This window comes from Nipponia nippon, unplaced genomic scaffold (assembly GCF_047370975.1).
Source record: "Nipponia nippon isolate SJK-2023a ecotype South Korea unplaced genomic scaffold, ASM4737097v1 scaffold_6, whole genome shotgun sequence".
In the NCBI taxonomy this organism is placed as follows: Eukaryota; Metazoa; Chordata; class Aves; order Pelecaniformes; family Threskiornithidae; genus Nipponia; species Nipponia nippon.
This window is the reverse complement of record NW_028262380.1, coordinates 47690735-47709039: the sequence shown is the minus strand read 5'-3', so window position 1 is coordinate 47709039 and position 18305 is coordinate 47690735. Positions and strand designations below refer to the sequence as shown.

The 18305-nt window shown below is 36.4% G+C and overlaps 1 protein-coding gene across 1 annotated transcript in view; it reads left to right on the top strand.

Moving 5' to 3' along the window:
• Window positions 1-16883, top strand: part of GUCY1B1 (guanylate cyclase 1 soluble subunit beta 1) — a 46389-nt gene extending 29506 nt beyond the window's left edge. Inside the window, exons 6-14 of the mRNA XM_087737231.1 lie at window positions 2982-3212; window positions 4646-4762; window positions 5595-5728; window positions 6526-6723; window positions 8517-8754; window positions 9608-9748; window positions 10907-11061; window positions 11379-11505; window positions 14873-16883. Of these exons, the coding sequence (XP_087593357.1) occupies window positions 2982-3212; window positions 4646-4762; window positions 5595-5728; window positions 6526-6723; window positions 8517-8754; window positions 9608-9748; window positions 10907-11061; window positions 11379-11505; window positions 14873-14896 (1365 nt within the window). The 3' untranslated portion in view covers window positions 14897-16883. The remainder of the gene's footprint in view (window positions 1-2981; window positions 3213-4645; window positions 4763-5594; window positions 5729-6525; window positions 6724-8516; window positions 8755-9607; window positions 9749-10906; window positions 11062-11378; window positions 11506-14872) is intronic.
• Window positions 16884-18305: the final 1422 nt, after the last annotated feature.

Here is an 18305-nt window from a genome sequence, read left to right as displayed (position 1 = left end):
CAGGTAAGTATCTGGACAGTTAGATTGGATCTGGAGGTACAAGTGTGAAGGGACAGAATTTAACATCTTATGTTAATGGCCAGAAGTGCTCATTTTAAATTTGCTCACAAGGTGGATGAAATCATGAGATAGGAAGATTAGATAGTGCATAAATGATGTGAGCAGAAAAGACATCATGAAATTACATATCCAATGAGAAGTTATTTAAGGATGAATCAGTAGCTTTCTTAGCCTGGGGAGGGGTATGATTGTAGCTTCTGTTAATAAGGCTCTGGGCATGGATGACCAGAATCAAATTCAGTAAACCAGCCATGTCCACAGCATATCAGGCTTAAAAGGAGTGTGCAGCTGGCACTGTGGCTGTCTTGTAGATCTGACGCATTTCCATGTGTTTGGCCTGTTGTTCATTTGCTGCACTAATGTGAGGCACTGGTACAGCCAGCATTTCTAGATGCCCTCGAGTCTGGTCAAAAATAGTGTTGCAAATGAACTTGAAGATGCCTGGGAAATTTGCAGCTTTGCACTGTTACTGACACAGTTCTAATCTATAAAGGTTACCAAAATAGCACATCGTGTGTGATGACCGACTTCATCGCTGCGTAAGCTTGTAGGATCTGTGGAGGGTCGTGTCTTAGCTAGACATCTTGAAGCATGTAGCACTTCTGTTTTTATAGGTGGGGTTTTTTTTAACCAACACTTGAGGTTTTTTTATTGATTCATCATTCATTTCTAATAAATGGAAGAAAACAGGAGGTTAAGAAAAATCCATTAGGTGCTGCATGGTAGCAGGAAAAAACCTATAAGTTACAGGTGCAGGTTGATAACAGAATACTAGTGTGCAGTGTCTAAGATGGCCATTAGGTGATAATATCTCTGGAAAGTGAAGTGCTGTTAATATGAACATTTCCTTAAAAATTATTAGATCTTTAAAAATCAATTTTAGGACTGCTTTGCTGAATGAAGAAGCTTTTCATCCAAAGTACGCATTTTTTTTTCCAGTTGTGGCAAGAGCAACTCTTTGAAGTAAGATCCAAGACTGGAAATGACCTGGAAGCATAGATCATTTCTAGTGATAATTCTACACAATTTGAAAAAGGTTATTGTGTATAATCTCAGCTGTCCCTGGCCGCAAAAATAGTAAGAATAAAATAAAACCTGTGGGAGTGTGTATGAGTGATAGAAAGTAAGAACTAAGACACTAACTGCATTCTATCAATCCTCAGTATGGCCATAGTCTCTTACAATTTCAGAGATAATGATTTAAAAAAAGAGGAAGACATGGAGAACCTTTAAACCCTGAATTCAGAGGAAAACTAGCTCTCCATCTACTATGTTCCATTTTCCTAGACGAACTCACAGAAGTTGTTTTCCTCAAATGACCACCACATATTCTTTCTGAGGCTTACCTATTATTACCTTGTAATTTCCCACTTCTCTGCCACACGCTGCCATATGGATTACCAGCAGAGTTTCTTAAGGAAATTAGATTTTATCATCATTAACATTTGAACTTGTTCATACATCCAACTTTAAGTACCTGCATTAGCTGGTAAATTTAGTAGGCTGATCTTTCTCTCAGTTACTTATGTATGCAATAGAAAGAGAAGACTAATGCAGCACATCATAGTATAGAGCACCTAAATCAGGCTCCTGCTCTGAACTGTCCGCCAGAAAAGCCTCTCTTTCCTTTAAATGAATGGTCAAATAGGAGATCAAGGAACACTCCCTTCTTAAACTAAGCATCATTAAGCAATAAAATATTGTTCTGCTGTTTTACACTCTTCCATTTGTGTAGGTACAAATAAAGGAATCAGCACTCCCCAACCAGTCAAGTAGCATGGATGACAGTTGTAGAGAAGTATTTAGTAAACTAAACATCTTAGGGATCAAGTGCAGTGTTTGTGCATATCCATTCTGTTTTCATATTGTAACTGTTAATCTCTGTGGTTATACTATGTGTAAAGGGCAGAATCAGGGTGCATTAGAGATTTTAAGAAGTCTTTTTTTGCTTCAGTGGCTTTAGGATTAGACTTTACATGAAAGTAGAATCAGGTGCAGCATGTTCCAGAAAGTTGCTGCTAAACAATGCTGTGTAAATAGAATTGTTCTCTTCCAGTCATTAAATCTAATTAGGCTTGAGAAGAGATGAATTTGGCCTCTCAAGGTAAGTTATGTTATTCTATTAGTTATTAGCTTTAATTATACTGCAATACATGACTCTCACTGCAAACAAAATAATCCCTATTAATTTCATATTTTTTACTAACTTTGAGTAACTTTACTGAAGTTTGAAATGCTATATTCAAGACACTTATTTGAGACTTGACTGATGCAGATGACTCTGGTTTTGCTGTGATTTCATTTAATATGGAATGCAGCTTGGAGAAGATTGTCATTGCTTTTAGTCTTATCTGTTGGTCCTGATCTTGCAGTCATCACTGCTTGAATGTGTAAGGACTGTATATTCAAACATCTGCTCCATCTGCCTTTCTGGCTGACTGTGACATGCTCATCCTCTGGTCAGCACTGTTTGCTGTTGTGTTACAGACCTCGCAAAAAGCTTTCATCAAAATAAGGATTCAAGTGGGCTGTGTAATTCAAATTTGCCACATGTTCATTCAAGGGGAGGGGAGAGTCCTGTTTTCTGGCAAGTACCAGTAAAAGCAAGCATAACTTGAGCCTTGACCCCTGATTTCAGGATGTGCATTTCACTCAGACTTTATAAATTGTATTTGAGTGATCCTCAGTATGTTGTTCGTGCAAAGGGCAACTGTGGCTAAGCAAGGGCATAGTTATTCACCTGGAATTATAAAGGCTCTAAAATCAGAAATACTTATTAGAATATAATATTTTTCAAGATACAAAAATCATTCTTGAATTCATCTTTCTGCTCTAAATGTACTTCTGTCTTCATAGTAGCATTCCAGTTATTAATGAGTAGCAAAGTTTTCAGTTTTTCATTTTTTCTTTCATTTTTCTAGGTTATTCAACAAAGAAATGAGGAATGTGACCACATTCAGTTTTTAATTGAAGAGAAAGAGTCTAAAGAAGAGGACTACTATGAAGACCTTGACAGATTTGAAGAAAATGGTACCCAAGAGTCTCGCATCAGTCCCTATACTTTCTGCAAGGCCTTTCCTTTCCACATAATATTTGACAGAGATCTGGTGGTCACGCAGTGTGGCAATGCTATCTACAGAGTCCTTCCACAGGTTAGATGATTCTCATGCATGAATAATCATAGAGATTCCTAATGCTAGATGCTTTACAGGTTTATTTGAAAAATAATACGATAGATTTAGGATTCTCTGTCTAAATGGCATTCCTGTGTAACTGTATAGTATTTACTACATTGTGCTCCTCTTGTTTGAAAAAGGACTGTGAAAATAGCCCTAATTCTACAACAACTCTGTTCCTTATGATCATGTCCATGTGCAGTAAGAGAATAAGCTTGAGCAGAGAAAACCTCATCACCCTACAATTCAGGTGTTAGCTTGATACCCGATTCTTTCTTGTAGCTCACTCCAAGATACATTTGCTATTAAAATGGCAGATAACTCTTTAAAGTGGATGTGAGACAGTCAGTGCAACTTGGCCTGGAGTTCAGGAAATGGTCTTGCCCATACTACTGTATAGTGTAGCAGCAGGTATATAGTCTGTATATATGTTACTTGACAGTAATGCCTTCAAATACTTAAGCTGGGAGATGCACAATAACTGAAGAGCAGAATAACAGAAATTGTGGTATACTTTCTTGGCTTGTGCATCAAAAGCATCAGTATTAACTAAGATGAACCAAACTATGTTTGAGAGAGATATGTATGTGTGTTCTGAACTGAATGCAGCTGCTGCAATTTCCTCTGATTATTTACAGTAAAAGAGTACTCAGAGGTCCATTTAATCTTACGTATTCTGTATATGAATAGGATACCTCAGTTCTTGCCTGAAAGAGCTGACACTGTTTCTAAAAATAAGCAACAGGTAAAAGCAGTAATATGAGAGAAGCAAAAGGTAAGATGATGGAATCATCAAATGATCTTTGCAGTTATGTAGGCTAATGTTGCACATACCATGTTGTTTCTGAATCATTGGCATACTTTTAAAATGCAATTTTATGTTATTTGCTTTCTCCTGCAATTTGTTTTTGGTGATTTCTCTCTGAATTTTGCAGAAAGATATGAAAGAAGAGCTATGTAAGTAGCTCTGCCAGATTTTTCCCAAGGACATTCACTGAACAGCTATAACTAACTATTCAGCCTACTGAGGATGGCTATCAGAATCCTGTTAGAGCTGATACTTTAGAGAACATAGCTTATTGAAAAGGCAGTTTGAAGGAGGTCACTTAGGAGGAAAACATTGGAAAGCTTTTTTTACTGTAGAGTGGGAACAGTTTGACAGATAACGAATGTGATAGTCTAACACAATTTTACAAAGTCATCTGGCAGACTAGAATTGCACTTTGAAGTGAATATACTTCTGATGTAAAATCCTTAATTTAAAAACCCTGTGTTTTAGTGGAGAAATGCATGAAGTATATATTCTCTTCCATTCAGTATTGTTATCTAAGCAAATCGAATAGAATTAGTCCATGTATATTTTTATTATAAAACATAACAATCTTTTTTTTATTATTTTTTTATTCTAGCTGCAGCCAGGAAATTGCAGTCTGTTGTCAGTTTTCTCCTTGGTCCGACCTCATATTGATATTAGTTTCCATGGGATCCTCTCACATATCAATACAGTCTTTGTACTGAGGACCAAGGTAACTACAGAATATTCACCTGGCTTTTCTTTAAGTAAGTATGCTTTGGAGAGACAAGAAGAAGTGCTGAAAGCTCCAAAGTCTTCAGAGAAAATTCTTTGCACAGGAGTATGTTCAGTCCCTTTTGAGTCTTGAGCCAAGAAAAAGTCACAGGTGTGAATTCATGTGTAGCTGTTAAGCAGAACGCTTTATAGGAATGGTGAAGTACATATACTGTCTGATGCTTTCTTTGCAAGGGGCCAACCCATTATATGGCATTGTACCAAAGTAAATGTAGAGAGGCAATTACATTTACTTTTGCTTCATAAGAATATGGGAGACAAATATGAAATGTGTTCTTGCTTGGGCCCATACGTTCATACAGTTCTGTGTCTTTTTCTCTAGAGAGAGCAGGAGAGGAGGTGGGTGATATGAATGAAGGCAGCATGTAGAGTATCATCTACTATGTCAAGGAGTCTGTTTATTTATAGAAAACTGTACCTGAGAGAAACCAACAAGATTTCTTGGAGATGCTCCCAGGCACAGATAGAACTTCATAGAATAGGCAATACTTTTGTCAAACTATTGTTAAGAAATAACGCAGAAGAAAACAAGAAGTTATGAACATGAACATAAAGAAAGATACCATACTTTATATCTTTGAGGCAGCAAATCACAAATTTAAAATAGGGATAGTGTATGGTGTTCAAATAAGAAATTAATTGGGTTTTAAAGTTTGCTGTAACTCTGTTCCAAACATTCTGACTGCCTTCACAGTGAAGGCACTTACATATGTGGCCTGGTGCATAACACGTACCATTGCCCTTATGTAATTGTGACTTTTCATGACCAGGAGGGGCTGTTGGATGTGGAAAAGCTGGAGTGTGAAGATGAACTGACTGGCACAGAAATCAGCTGCTTACGCCTGAAAGGGCAAATGATCTACTTGCCTGAAGCAGACAGTATTCTCTTTCTTTGTTCACCAAGGTACTTTAAACCTTAAGAGTTCTATAATATTGATTTTCGTTTTACAATTACTAATTTTAAGAACACTACAGAGATTAATTGGTTAAATATTAATTTCATTGATTTTTATGTGTTTATACTAAAAGAGGGAGGAGCATTTAAACATCAGAACTTGACTGATTATTAGATAATTCAATATAAACATTGGGATGCTCTGGCCCAGTTTTTACAAATGGGAATTCCTCATGATTCCATGATTTTTGGCAAGTTTTGTCCTTTGTATCTTACTCTGAGAGTGCTAAGAAATGTCACAATGATTTGGTTTCCTATGTGGATTCATATATTTTTGCAGTAGTTTTAAGGTAATAGAGCAGCGATGATTATAAAGAAGTGGTTGGAATGGGGGATTGAATGGAGAGCTTCTTTAGCTAAGAGCATGTTGAGCGAACACATCAGATTACAGTTATGATACGTTAATCTCATGTAAAAGGAAGAGAGTGGATGAAGACACAAAGGGAAGAGGCTACGACAGCATAATCTCGCTTTTATTTGTGCACTGAAGTATGTCCATTTGATATGTTCATGGACTTCGTCAATGAGAATTCTGTATTTAAATGCAAAAATCAAGACCCCTGTGTTAACATGAATGAACACAAATAAGGTATTTCGTAGAAGGGGTATGTTGTACAGGTCATCACACATTCAGAAGCATAATTTTTCTTCTGCATTCAGCAGCCTCTGCTATTTATTTGAGTTTTAAATGCTCCTTTGGCAAGTTTAATCATACCCATATTATTATATATTTCTCCACATTGCAGTGTGATGAACTTAGATGATTTAACCAGAAGAGGTTTATATCTGAGTGATATTCCATTGCATGATGCTACCCGTGATCTGGTTCTTTTGGGAGAGCAGTTCAGAGAGGAATATAAACTGACTCAAGAGCTTGAGATCCTCACTGACAGACTGCAGCACACACTGCGTGCACTGGAAGATGAAAAGAAGAAGACAGACACGTAAGAACCAAATCCTGATTTTGAGCTGAAACAGTCACAGCAATATATTATTTATAGCTATCTTCTTCAAAAAATAACAGAATCTTGGAAGGAATATAAGAGATATTCAGGGCTGATAATTTTAGAGGCAAGAAGGAACATTTTACTTTAATGCCTCACAAGGTATTTCTTTATTTAGATTGTCAAATGTCATCTGCAGTCTAGGCTGTTACATGCACAGGTGTTTTGATGGCTCCGTTCCTGATAAGGGAAGTTATGAGAAGTGAACTGACAATCCTTTTTGCTTTGTGAATTACCTAAAACAGTAGTTTTGCAAACTTTCTTATATGCAGTCCCTGTAGCCAAGATGAATTTGATGAATGCCCAAATGCTACTGTTTGACAGAGTTCTGTAAACCAGGTGTAGACCGCTTTGTCTTTCTGGACTGCTGTGCTCACAGGTTAATAGAACAGAAAAACATACCTTATAAGCCTTGAAAACAGTCTATGTAAAGGTAAAGTTTTGCAATAGGCTAATGCTATGAATTTGATTTTATAGTTGCCTGTAGAAATGGATTTGGATTTCTACATGTAACTATAAAATCAAATTCATAGCATTAGTCTATGGCAGCTCAGCTCAAGGACTACTGGCAGGTAAATTAAACAAAAGTTTATGTGACAAGCATTGTGGGACTGATGATTGACTCTTCATTTATAAAACATAGTTCTCATCTCTGTATTAGAAGAATGTCTCGTGGATTATACTTGTTTAGTAGTAGCATTAACATTTGTTGAGCTATGAATTCTATTGGCAGATATTTTTTTCTGTAGCAGAGTAATAGAAATTATTGTAAAAAGACTTGAAAGGGATGGATGGAAGAGTCAGAGAGAAAAGAAGCCTAAAAAATACTTTTTCTGTTCATTCCTGTTGACTTGCTTTATAAAGTCATTTTATCTTGAGGAATTCTAGCCTTCTTGGCAGCGACTGGAACAGACAGTGGCAGTTACTATATTATGTGCCAAAAGTATTCACTAATTATAATTTATGCAGTAGTGAACTTGCCAAAACTGCAGCTAATGAGGGTTTGTGCAGGAGGCTGTGAGCAAAATGATGCTCAAGATTTGTGAAACAGTCAGAGATCTTCAGCTTGCCCACTAGCTGTGTAAGGAGGGAAATATACCTTAAGATGGCAGTTAGAAAGTTGAAGGAATACACATGAGAGTAGGGTGAAGGTCTGTGTGTGATTTGGATTTTATTTGCCTAATATGTAGTATGAACAAGCATTAATATGTCATATGGACTATTAATTAAAAAAAAAAACCATGCAATAAACCCTAAAAGCAGCATTCTCAGCAGAAGAGGAAGCATTTAGCAATGCATGAATTGATCAAAGGTGGAAAACTGTTTGATCTCTTCATGGCCTGTTTTGCAGTTTTTATGGTTCTGTGAGCAAAATCAGATTATATGAGCTGAGGATATGGCAGAAATGCTTAAGCAATAAGCAAAAATGATCCAAGACACTATTAACAGATCATGTTAGAAGAATTAGTAATATATGCCTCATTTTGTTGGTAGTTTAGATGTATTGATGTGTATTTGAAGTGTCATGGCTTTAGGTATGTTGATGTAGATCAGTTCCTGTTTCCCAAATAACATATTCTTCAGTAAACATCTTTTATATTGCTCTTTGATGATGCGAGTATGTTATAAACCCTATGGGAGGTACTAAGTTAATATTTGAAGAGTGCTGATGTAAAGACCTTTCTCCATATGCTTTCTGTTTTGCTTATGCCTTTCTTTTCTTACACGTTTAGATTACTGTACTCTGTTCTACCACCATCAGTGGCAAATGAGCTGAGACACAAGCGTCCTGTTCCAGCTAAGCGGTACGACAATGTGACCATTCTTTTCAGTGGCATTGTTGGATTCAATACCTTCTGTAGTAAACATGCCTCTGGAGAGGGAGCCATGAAGATTGTTAATCTTTTAAATGATCTTTACACGAGATTTGATATTCTGACTGATTCACGAAGGAATCCATTTGTTTATAAGGTAAGCAGGTTTTCAAAGTATTTAATCTATGACTTTTCAATAATGTCACTCTTTTCCATCCTTTGGATTTTAGGCTTTTTTAAAAAAATAGTTACGTTCTCAGTCTTTGAGCTGTGTTACCTGATACTGCATAACTAAAGAAGAGTATGTCGTTTATCTCTAAATGTGTGAAGGAACATAAAGGGCTTAGTTCTCAGCAGGATTTCTGCACAGTCACCCATTAGGTGGATATGTAAATCTACTTCCACGTTTAGCAGATATGAACACTTACACAAGGAGTTTGTGGTTTTGCTGACCCTGTGCTTTAAGTTTTTCAGTCATATACCTGGGTCTCCTGGTTGTAAAGTATAACTTATTATTCAGTTATTCAATGTGAATTTCATTCCTTCATTAGGAATGAGGTGTAGTTGCAGATGTGGCTAGTAGCAGGTAGATAGGTAGAGAGAGAGAGAGATCTGTATCTCCCATATATATGTACATGTGTATGCTTGTGTGTTTATATGTATAATATTCATTCCTAGCTTTTACTAGAAATCAATTTTATGCCCTGTACCAAGTGAATCAAGGGTGTGAGTCAAAATAAACATAGTGCTCAGTTTCTACAGGAATTCAGAAGACCTCAAAAGAGAGGCTCAAGTTCACACAATCACAGTGTTATTTTAATTTGTTACATTGTGGGCATACAATAATTTCTTTTCAATAACAAGCAGAGATGACAGGAATTAGGGTGATTTGAATGAAAGTGAAGGGAAACTGTTTGAAAGGACAAGCAGTCTTGAAGGAAGCACTACGTCCATTCTAGTCCTCTAAAGCCCATGATAATAAAGTAATTGAAAAATACATATCTTGATAGGTGGAAACAGTTGGGGACAAGTATATGACAGTGAGTGGTCTACCAGAGCCTTGCATTCATCATGCACGATCTATCTGCCACCTGGCATTGGATATGATGGAAATAGCAGGCCAAGTTCAAGTAGATGGTGAGCCTGTACAGGTTAGTAAATGTGTGGGCTTGAATGAAGAGCCCATTCTTTGATATGATGATAATGCTTTGAAATATGATAATGCTCAAGTCCCAGCCCATGCAAGCTTTGTTATTGTTAGATTTTGAGACTGATATCTACAAATAATATGAAGAGTCGCATGTAGATGTGACATGTGCAGTTCCCAGACCTTAAAATCCAATTATTGTCCTTAACCTTTTAAAGGACTAAAATAGGTCCGCATCATTTATGTCTGTTTTCCGATCATTTCAATCTAATCATCAAATGCCCATTGTGCATCAAGTACATTTTGTTGGGTCTTCTTCGTCTCAATGAACAGAATAATAATATTCCCTCACTGATATTTTTGATCATGCTTCAGATCCTCACGTCAGCATGAGAAAATACTGCATTAAAAAGAAAAGTACAGTTCCATAGGCAGTTATGGCAATGATTACTGGCAACAATGTATATTAGTGGAAGGTCACTTATTGTGGAATTTTATGAAGATGTTGTGGCGTTAATACAGAACTGGGGAGGCTGCATTGACCTATTCTCATCAGAAGGCTGTGAGAGCAAAATAAATAATGACTGTGATGTGTATTTCTATTTACATTAATGTTACGGGTCTAACACCTGGCATAGATCTGCGTACTTCACTTTGTCACTGGGCAAAGAAGTGAGAAGGTTTGATCTGGGGCTGTAAAATAACTGTAATGTGCTATAAGAATGAGCTTCTCCAAACCCCTGTCCTATCTCTTGAGCTTTTAAATGCAAAATACCATGATGTTTCCTCTGAGAAACATCTTTTTTTCTTGACCTACATCATGCATTTCTGCATCTTCTGGGCACTCATTAAACACAGACCTGCAGAGTATGCCTCTCTTTCCACTTTTTTAATTTCACAGTATATGAGAGCAGAATGGCATGGTGCATGCTGGAAAAATACGGAGTTTGTTCTTTCATGTGGGAGGCAGAGACATGACACTGCACTACAATAAAAAAAAGTGACACAAAACACAAAATGCAAGGCTTTGAAGAAGCAGGAGTGGCACATTGAAAAAATAAACTCTGGTAGATAGAAATGGCATAATGCCTGTATTTAGTCAAAAACATCAGATTAGTTATGTTGATTTTGAATATTCAAACTTTATTTTTTCTCCCTAAAGATAACAATAGGAATCCATACTGGTGAGGTAGTCACAGGTGTCATAGGCCAAAGGATGCCACGTTACTGTCTCTTTGGAAATACCGTCAATCTAACAAGCAGAACAGAAACTACTGGAGAAAAGGGAAAGATCAATGTCTCTGAATATACTTACAGGTAAGTGATGCGGTGTTTTTATTGGTGTTGACATCTTAAAAGAAATCACTTTGTCAGCATAACATCAAAGTGTCTTTGGAGTTGAAAGTGACAGGACTCCTGTAACACATTATTTAAGTACATGAGTTCTCACGCAACCGTATGGCAGACTGCATTATGATATACTGTTACTGGTATGCAAATACAGTAATGATCTAGAGATAGATTTGACTCATTTGTTAATTTGCTCTCATGTCTGTAGCATGTTTAATATTTTATATAGTGTGTGGTGTGTATGCATAATACATACATTTACATGTTTTCTCTTTCAATTTCAGGTGTCTTATGACACCAGAAAATTCAGATCCTCAGTTCCACCTGGAGTACAGGGGTCCAGTTTCTATGAAGGGTAAAAAAGAACCAATGCAGGTTTGGTTTTTGTCCAGAAAGAGTACAGAGACAGAGGTATGACTAACCGATGTGTAATTTTTTTTTTTTAAACAAGGCATAAACATGACAAATTTAATCTAAACCTCTGAGATCCATTTGCATTTTCAAAACTAAATGTTCCCTAGAAAAAATGAAGAGTTTTGTACAACACTATTTCATTAATGCATTCACTATCTTGACAGCACATTAAAGTCGTTGGTTATTTGTCTTTGCAGTTTGTGCAGTCCCTGAAAGAATACTTTTGTATTTTAAAAAGTCCGTGAGAGAATGCCAAGTTTTTAAATATTTATATTTCCCTCTTCTTACGAATTTCTCCACTGTACTAGATTTTGCAATATAATGTCCATTTCTGTTTAGCTGACATGTCTGGTTATCAGCACTTCAAAATTCACCATTTGCTTTCTTACAGTGAGTGAATAAATGTGCCTTCAAATATTTAGGCAACAGTCCAGCAACTACCTGGAGGCAGGTTCACACCTGATGTATATGGTGGTCTGTTAACCCCAGGTGGATCTCCTTGTTCAGACACTGTTGCATGATAGAGGTCTTGCTTTAGAAATATACGGGGTGAAAACTATTTCTTCTAAATGACATATGAGCCTAAATCCTCTTCTCAAAATGATGTAGGGTAAAGCTCTTCAAGCACTGAGTGGTCTTTAAGCTTATGCCTCAGAAGTCTGGGCACATATTAACCAAAGTCTCATTAAAAGCCAATGAGATCTAGAGTCATAAGTGTGCTACAAGCTTAGACACTTAATCAGGTGACAGTATGCCAGCTGATTTGCTGTACCTGAGCAGGTGTGTACATTCCACCATTGCCAGCAGGGAGAAAGAAAGGGTAAAAGTTATTTACATAGCTTGATTTTTGTCCTGAAGTAATGCAAAAAGACGGAGTTTTAAGCTAATGTGTTTGATGTTAAAAATACACTTGACTAAAATAATGGAAGTCATCAGTTAGCTGAAATAATTCCTGTAAGTCACAGTAAATTCATTATGCGTCTGAATACTCACGTGCTTCTGAAAATGAAATTTAGGCTGTTAAACTGTTTGGGCTCTTTAGGAGATCTAATCCAGATTTATTACCACTGGTACCCAAGTATATGAATACTGACTTTTTAATGTTAACTTCCAGTATTAACTCTCAGTATTAAACTTTAGGAGAGAGCGGTACTTTAACTCTGCTGAAGTCTGTATTTTAATATATATTACTTGCAATAATATTCTGGGTGCCACTTTTGATAATACTTTTCTGTTTTTATTCTATATCAAGATTAACTATAATTTCACATGACTACCATTCTTTCAAATCTATAGTTGTATTTAAAATGCATTTTAATTAAACACCTTTCACTTTTTTCTGCATCATAAATTATGTCCTATCATTTGTAGCAGGGCACATAATAATTTTAAATGTAAAATTTCAGAGAGGTACTGAGTCAGGTGGGTATTTTCCTTGTTTCAGCCTCACATGTGTTGAATGTGAATATAGGGTTCATATAATTTAGAATTTTAAATATTGCAGTTTCCTTTTAGAGATCTTGTGCAACAGTTGGTTTTGTTAATCCTCACAGCAGTCCTGAGAGGTACTTGCTGATACTATTATCTAGTAATCAAGCTTTGTAGAGGGATACATGGGGCAGGAATCAACCTGACAGAAAAACACTGTCAGCCTGATTTTCAGGAGCACTTAAGACTCACAGTTTAAGCACACTCAAAAAGTCTCTCTAATTTTTGTCAGTTCTTGTTAATTCTGAAAATTCAGATATACATGTAATTCTTAAAGATAGAAGGACTTCTCCCATCACAGGTGTCTCTTCTAAACTGTAGTAAGTTTGGGAGAACAGGAGATTAGAAAGATACATTCACGTGGTGATTGGAACTGGTAATCATTTTGTCAGAGGTGATTTTGAAAAGTGAAAGAATATAATCCTCTGATCTTTTCATTCTTTCTCACTCCCTGCACAATTTCATCTGTCCATAAACAAAAAGATGCACTGAGTTTTACTCCTTTAAGATTTTCTGAACTGTTTGCAGTTTCTGTTTTTTTTGTGAAGGTACTCTTCATGTTATTTCTGGCACTTTATAGGCTGTACAGAATAGTTGTAATCCAAAAGCGGAAATTGGATAACCATTTTTTATGTTTGATTACCTTAGAGTAATGGCTTTGCTTTAGGCAAGGGTGTAGTTTTGGTTTTCTTTTCAGAATCTCTTTCTCTCTAACCTTTCAAACACATACACGTGCTAATGTATTATCATGTGCAGTGCTGTTTCAGGGGGACTGTTCATAACAATAAATACAGCATGTTAACATATATTCAGAAACTATATGGTAAATTTCCTGAAAGGTCACTCCAGAATATTGCAAGAAGTGGCTTATAGAAGTAAACATGAAAATATTTCTTAAGTCGTCCTGAAGATATTTCTGCTGATCATTCTTTTACTGTAAAGTTTTCTACCTCCAATATCTTTAAATCTAGGATAAATTCACAGTAGTGATATATTCTCCTTTTCATTATATCCCTTAGAAAGTGATTAGCTCAGCATTTGCAAATCTATCAGCATAATATTTTACCCTGAAGCCCAGTAATTTATATATGGTGAAGAAAGAGGACGAAATACTTAGAGCTGGCATAGAGATGTGAAACCAAGGCTTAAAATAAGCTGTCCCTCTGCCAGACCTGTAGAAAATGATAGGGTTGGAGCAGCTCAGCATACCTCAGACTTGGTTCCTAAGTTGGCATCTCTAATATCAGTTGCCAAGAGCAGTTGTTACTTCTGAGAAAAACTTGATTTACAAGAATCGGTGTTGGTCTGGAGTGCTGCTCCTTTACTTTTTTCCACTTCAGATCTCTCTTCCATGATACCATTACAGCAAAAACCAGAATTGCATCAGAAATATGCATAGAACAAAAGCAGCTATGACCAATTACTCATTTTGCATCCGCTTGTTTGCATGTTATAAGATTAGTTATTACCATCATTATTATTTTAACAGAGGTTCAGCTGCAGCTTCTGTCTTGAGAAACAGATTTGTTGTAAAAAGTAAAGCTTGCAGAGCGCCTCAGGTGTCTGACTGCAATTTCCGCCGTTCCCCACTTTCAAATATCTTTCTCTTCTGCCCTGTCCCCACATTACTGATGGGAACAAGTTAAAGTATCTCAATCAGAACTGGTAGTTCATCAGGGAATGTAGGAATTGTTACGTTCCCACATACAACACATACAAAAGAAATACGTGCATTACCTATGCTGTTTTATTATTTTTATTATTTACTGATATTGGTTGCAAGTTGTAAAATGTGTTTTGTCACTGCATTGACCCACCATGTTGTTGCTTCAAAGAAAATCCCTTACGTCTCAAATTCTACTTGCATGCACTCAAGGAAACAAAGCCAGATGCTTTCTGAGCTGAGCGAAGAGGAAGAGGACGCTGGATAGGGTGCAATACTGACTCCAAATAGGGTGCCAGGCAGTAAGGTTGAGTTATGGATGTTATTTCACGTCCTATCTCCCATTCCCATGTGCCGTACCATTGTCTTTTGCCCTGCTCCTGAAATCATACTCACCATTTTTCTCCAGGCTCGCTTGCTATTTTTTTTTCTTAAGGTTTGGTATTGTTATCTCTCTGCTATGAGCATGTATTTCAAGCTTTCCTTTTTTTGATATGCATTTTTGCACGTCAGTCATGTGGCCCTTCCTACCACCAAGATAATATTGAATAAAATTTTGTAGCATGCACGCCACAACTAACCACTTCAATTGATGCTTCACATCTTCATCTTCATCTCTGAAGTATAGTGGTTACGTGAATCTCTGACATTTCTGGAAAGATAGGTATTTCAGCTGTTGGGCAGAACAGTGAACCAAAAGAACTATTTTTAAAAATAATACCTAAAGAAGCATTATGAAAATTATTGTATAAATGTTGTTTATCAGATTTAGTTCTGCTATTACCATGCTTCCCATCCATTTTGTGAATAACACTTGATGCACTGTAAATTCCTGGTTAGAAAAAGGTTCCTCTTTTGAGATCATCCTGCATTTTCCCTTTGTAGACACTATGTAAACGTTTTCTGTATTGAAAGGGGGCAGTTGTTTGTCTGATACTGCCATTTGGAGCATGTGCCAATGTACTTCTACTGAAATGCTGTTCACTTGCAATGTATTTCTCATTGATTTATATTAACTAAATTAAGTTGTCATGTTAATAATAGATTGCTGGACAATTTCAGACCACTTGTAGTGCTTTGATTCTTTTCCGACGGAGCCCCCAGAATTGAGAGGCATGCTGCCGGGACATGGTTGTCATGGTTGCCTTTTGGTTTGGTCTCTCTAATTTTCAGAAATGATCTTATTTTATTCCTTGGGAGGACCTGATAATATTCTAGGCATCATGACATAATTAAGGGATGTAAAGCTTGTAAGGGGGCATAGTGTCTTTTATCAGCTGATACAATTAGTAAAAGTGGACAAAGTTTCAGATGCGTAGACCTTCCATAACTTCAACACACAGCACATTTTTATGTGAATAATATCCATTCTTATCTGACTGATAATTTCTGAATATTTGCATTATAAAATAGGGTAGTGCAATTTGTGTATAAAAATTGTCTATATCTAGTATACCTTATCAGCACAGAATATGTATGTATAAATGTTTCATGTTAACGTGCAAAAGAAATTGCAATAAATTATTTTTTCCACTGAGAAATTTTGGGATTTTCTTTTTAGTGAAAGCTGTATTTTATTGTTTGATACAAAACAAGTATGTTCTCCATTCCATAATTTGAAGTCCAAGTTTAAATAATTTATCAAGTTGTTGTTCCCCTGTTTGCAAATGTCCAGGAGTCTGCCACATTCAGGTTAATGGATCACATCCTCAGATTAAAGTAGTGTTCAAAATGTGTAGATAAATGCTCCAAAAATAGTAGACGAGGTCACAAAAATGCATACATTCCTTTGAAACTCTTGGACAATATTTAACAATCAAAACCTATTAGCCGTCCACTTTGAGCAGGATGGACATCACCAACCAAAGCTTTAGGAATGGGAAATGAAGAGAGGAATACACATAGATTCCCTTTCATCATCTCACTGTTGGACAGCAATGCATCCCAGCACTCCGTGAGAGACTACCCTCGCTCTAATAGATACGCAGCAGCAACAGTTGATCAAGCTTACCAAAACTTTAATGGTGACTCCTAAAGACATGGGATTTGTGACGGCTGTGGTTGTGCATTGACATAATTCATGCAAATGGATGTAAAGTAACTGATGTTTCTGTATTACACTTCAAGCTGATGGAAGATGGCATGTCAGAAATCTCAGATAATCCTTGGAGTTTATATTTTACCTTCTTAATAATTTCAAAGTATTAAAGCTCCTATTAAGCTACTCTGTAACATAACCGATTTCTTAAAGCACTAGAATAATAGCTTATATATTGTGTTCATACAAGAGCTTTTATCTCAAAGAAACCAGTACGATTTAAGCACTTAACCACTTTTATTACTAAAACTGGTCTTCACTTAAATGCCACATTCAGCTACTAAATTCACACTTTGGTTAAATATTACTCTCAGATAACAGTTAAAAACTTCTGCAGGTATTTAGTTCTTTTATGTGTGCTCTGTTGCCTCTTTTATTTAACTACAGTCTTTTACTTTTTCAATAGAAGCTCTCTAGCTGAAACCGAGGTCTCTTTCAAAGGCGTTTACAAATGCATCTGTTTTATTTTAGTATTTTTTGTAAAAAAGTTTAAACAGAAGAAAGGGGAAAGCAGCAATGAAATTGCAAATTATGGGATGCTTAGCTGTTTGTAACCTTTTGGATCGTATGCTTTCCTTTGAATTCAGATACGCAAAAGAATTTGGGTTTCTGTGGTGTTATTAACTAAGGCTGTGGCCGTGCAGGGGACTCTGCTACTCTACGGCTATCTTAAAGTTGGTACTGCAGTTGGCTTCCATAATGCAAGGCTGCATTGTTGGATAATATACTCCCTTGTTTTCCTAATACAGGGCTTGAAAAACAGCAGAAGGACTCTCACTGGTTTCACTAAATTTTGAAGCAAGCTTATTAAGCACATACTGTCAATCTTTCGAAGTTACATTATAAAGACTTCCACAACCAATGAGGCTATTTGATAATATGGCCCATATTTTTAGATGCTGATCTTTTCATTGACCTTCCCCATGTGGAATTCTATCAAAACTTAATTTTTTTAAATTTATATGGGTAGGCAAATATGTGTGTTTACTTTTTTAGCAAAAGTATTATCAATTCTAGCATAGTAAGAAGGATGTATTATGACTATATTTACTTTTTAATCACCAATACACTTCTTACAGGCTCTGTTGGGATGTTACAAGTTATGAGCCTTCTGCAGTCAATTTTTGTTTATGTTTGTATGCCATAAGGTAAAAACTGTAAATCCAGTCCTCAGCGGGAACAAACTGGGAACATAATTTCATGTTTGATAATTTTTGGGGAAAAAACAGAATGATAAACAATGAATGAGACACTCATTTGGATATGTATTTATAGTATTATCACAACCGTTATTCTTGCATTTTTCACTTACAAAAAGAAATTAAAATGTTGTACTGCTGTGGTTAGGGAACTAGAAAGGCTTTATAAATAAGAATAGACTCATAGAATCATAGAATCATAGAATGCTTTGGGATGGAAGGGACTTTTAAAAGTCATCTAGTCCATCCCCCCTGCAAATTGGCAGGGACATCTACAACCAAATGAGGTTGCTCAGAGCCCCATCCAGCCTGGCCTTGAATGTTTCCAAGGATGGGGCATCTACCGCCT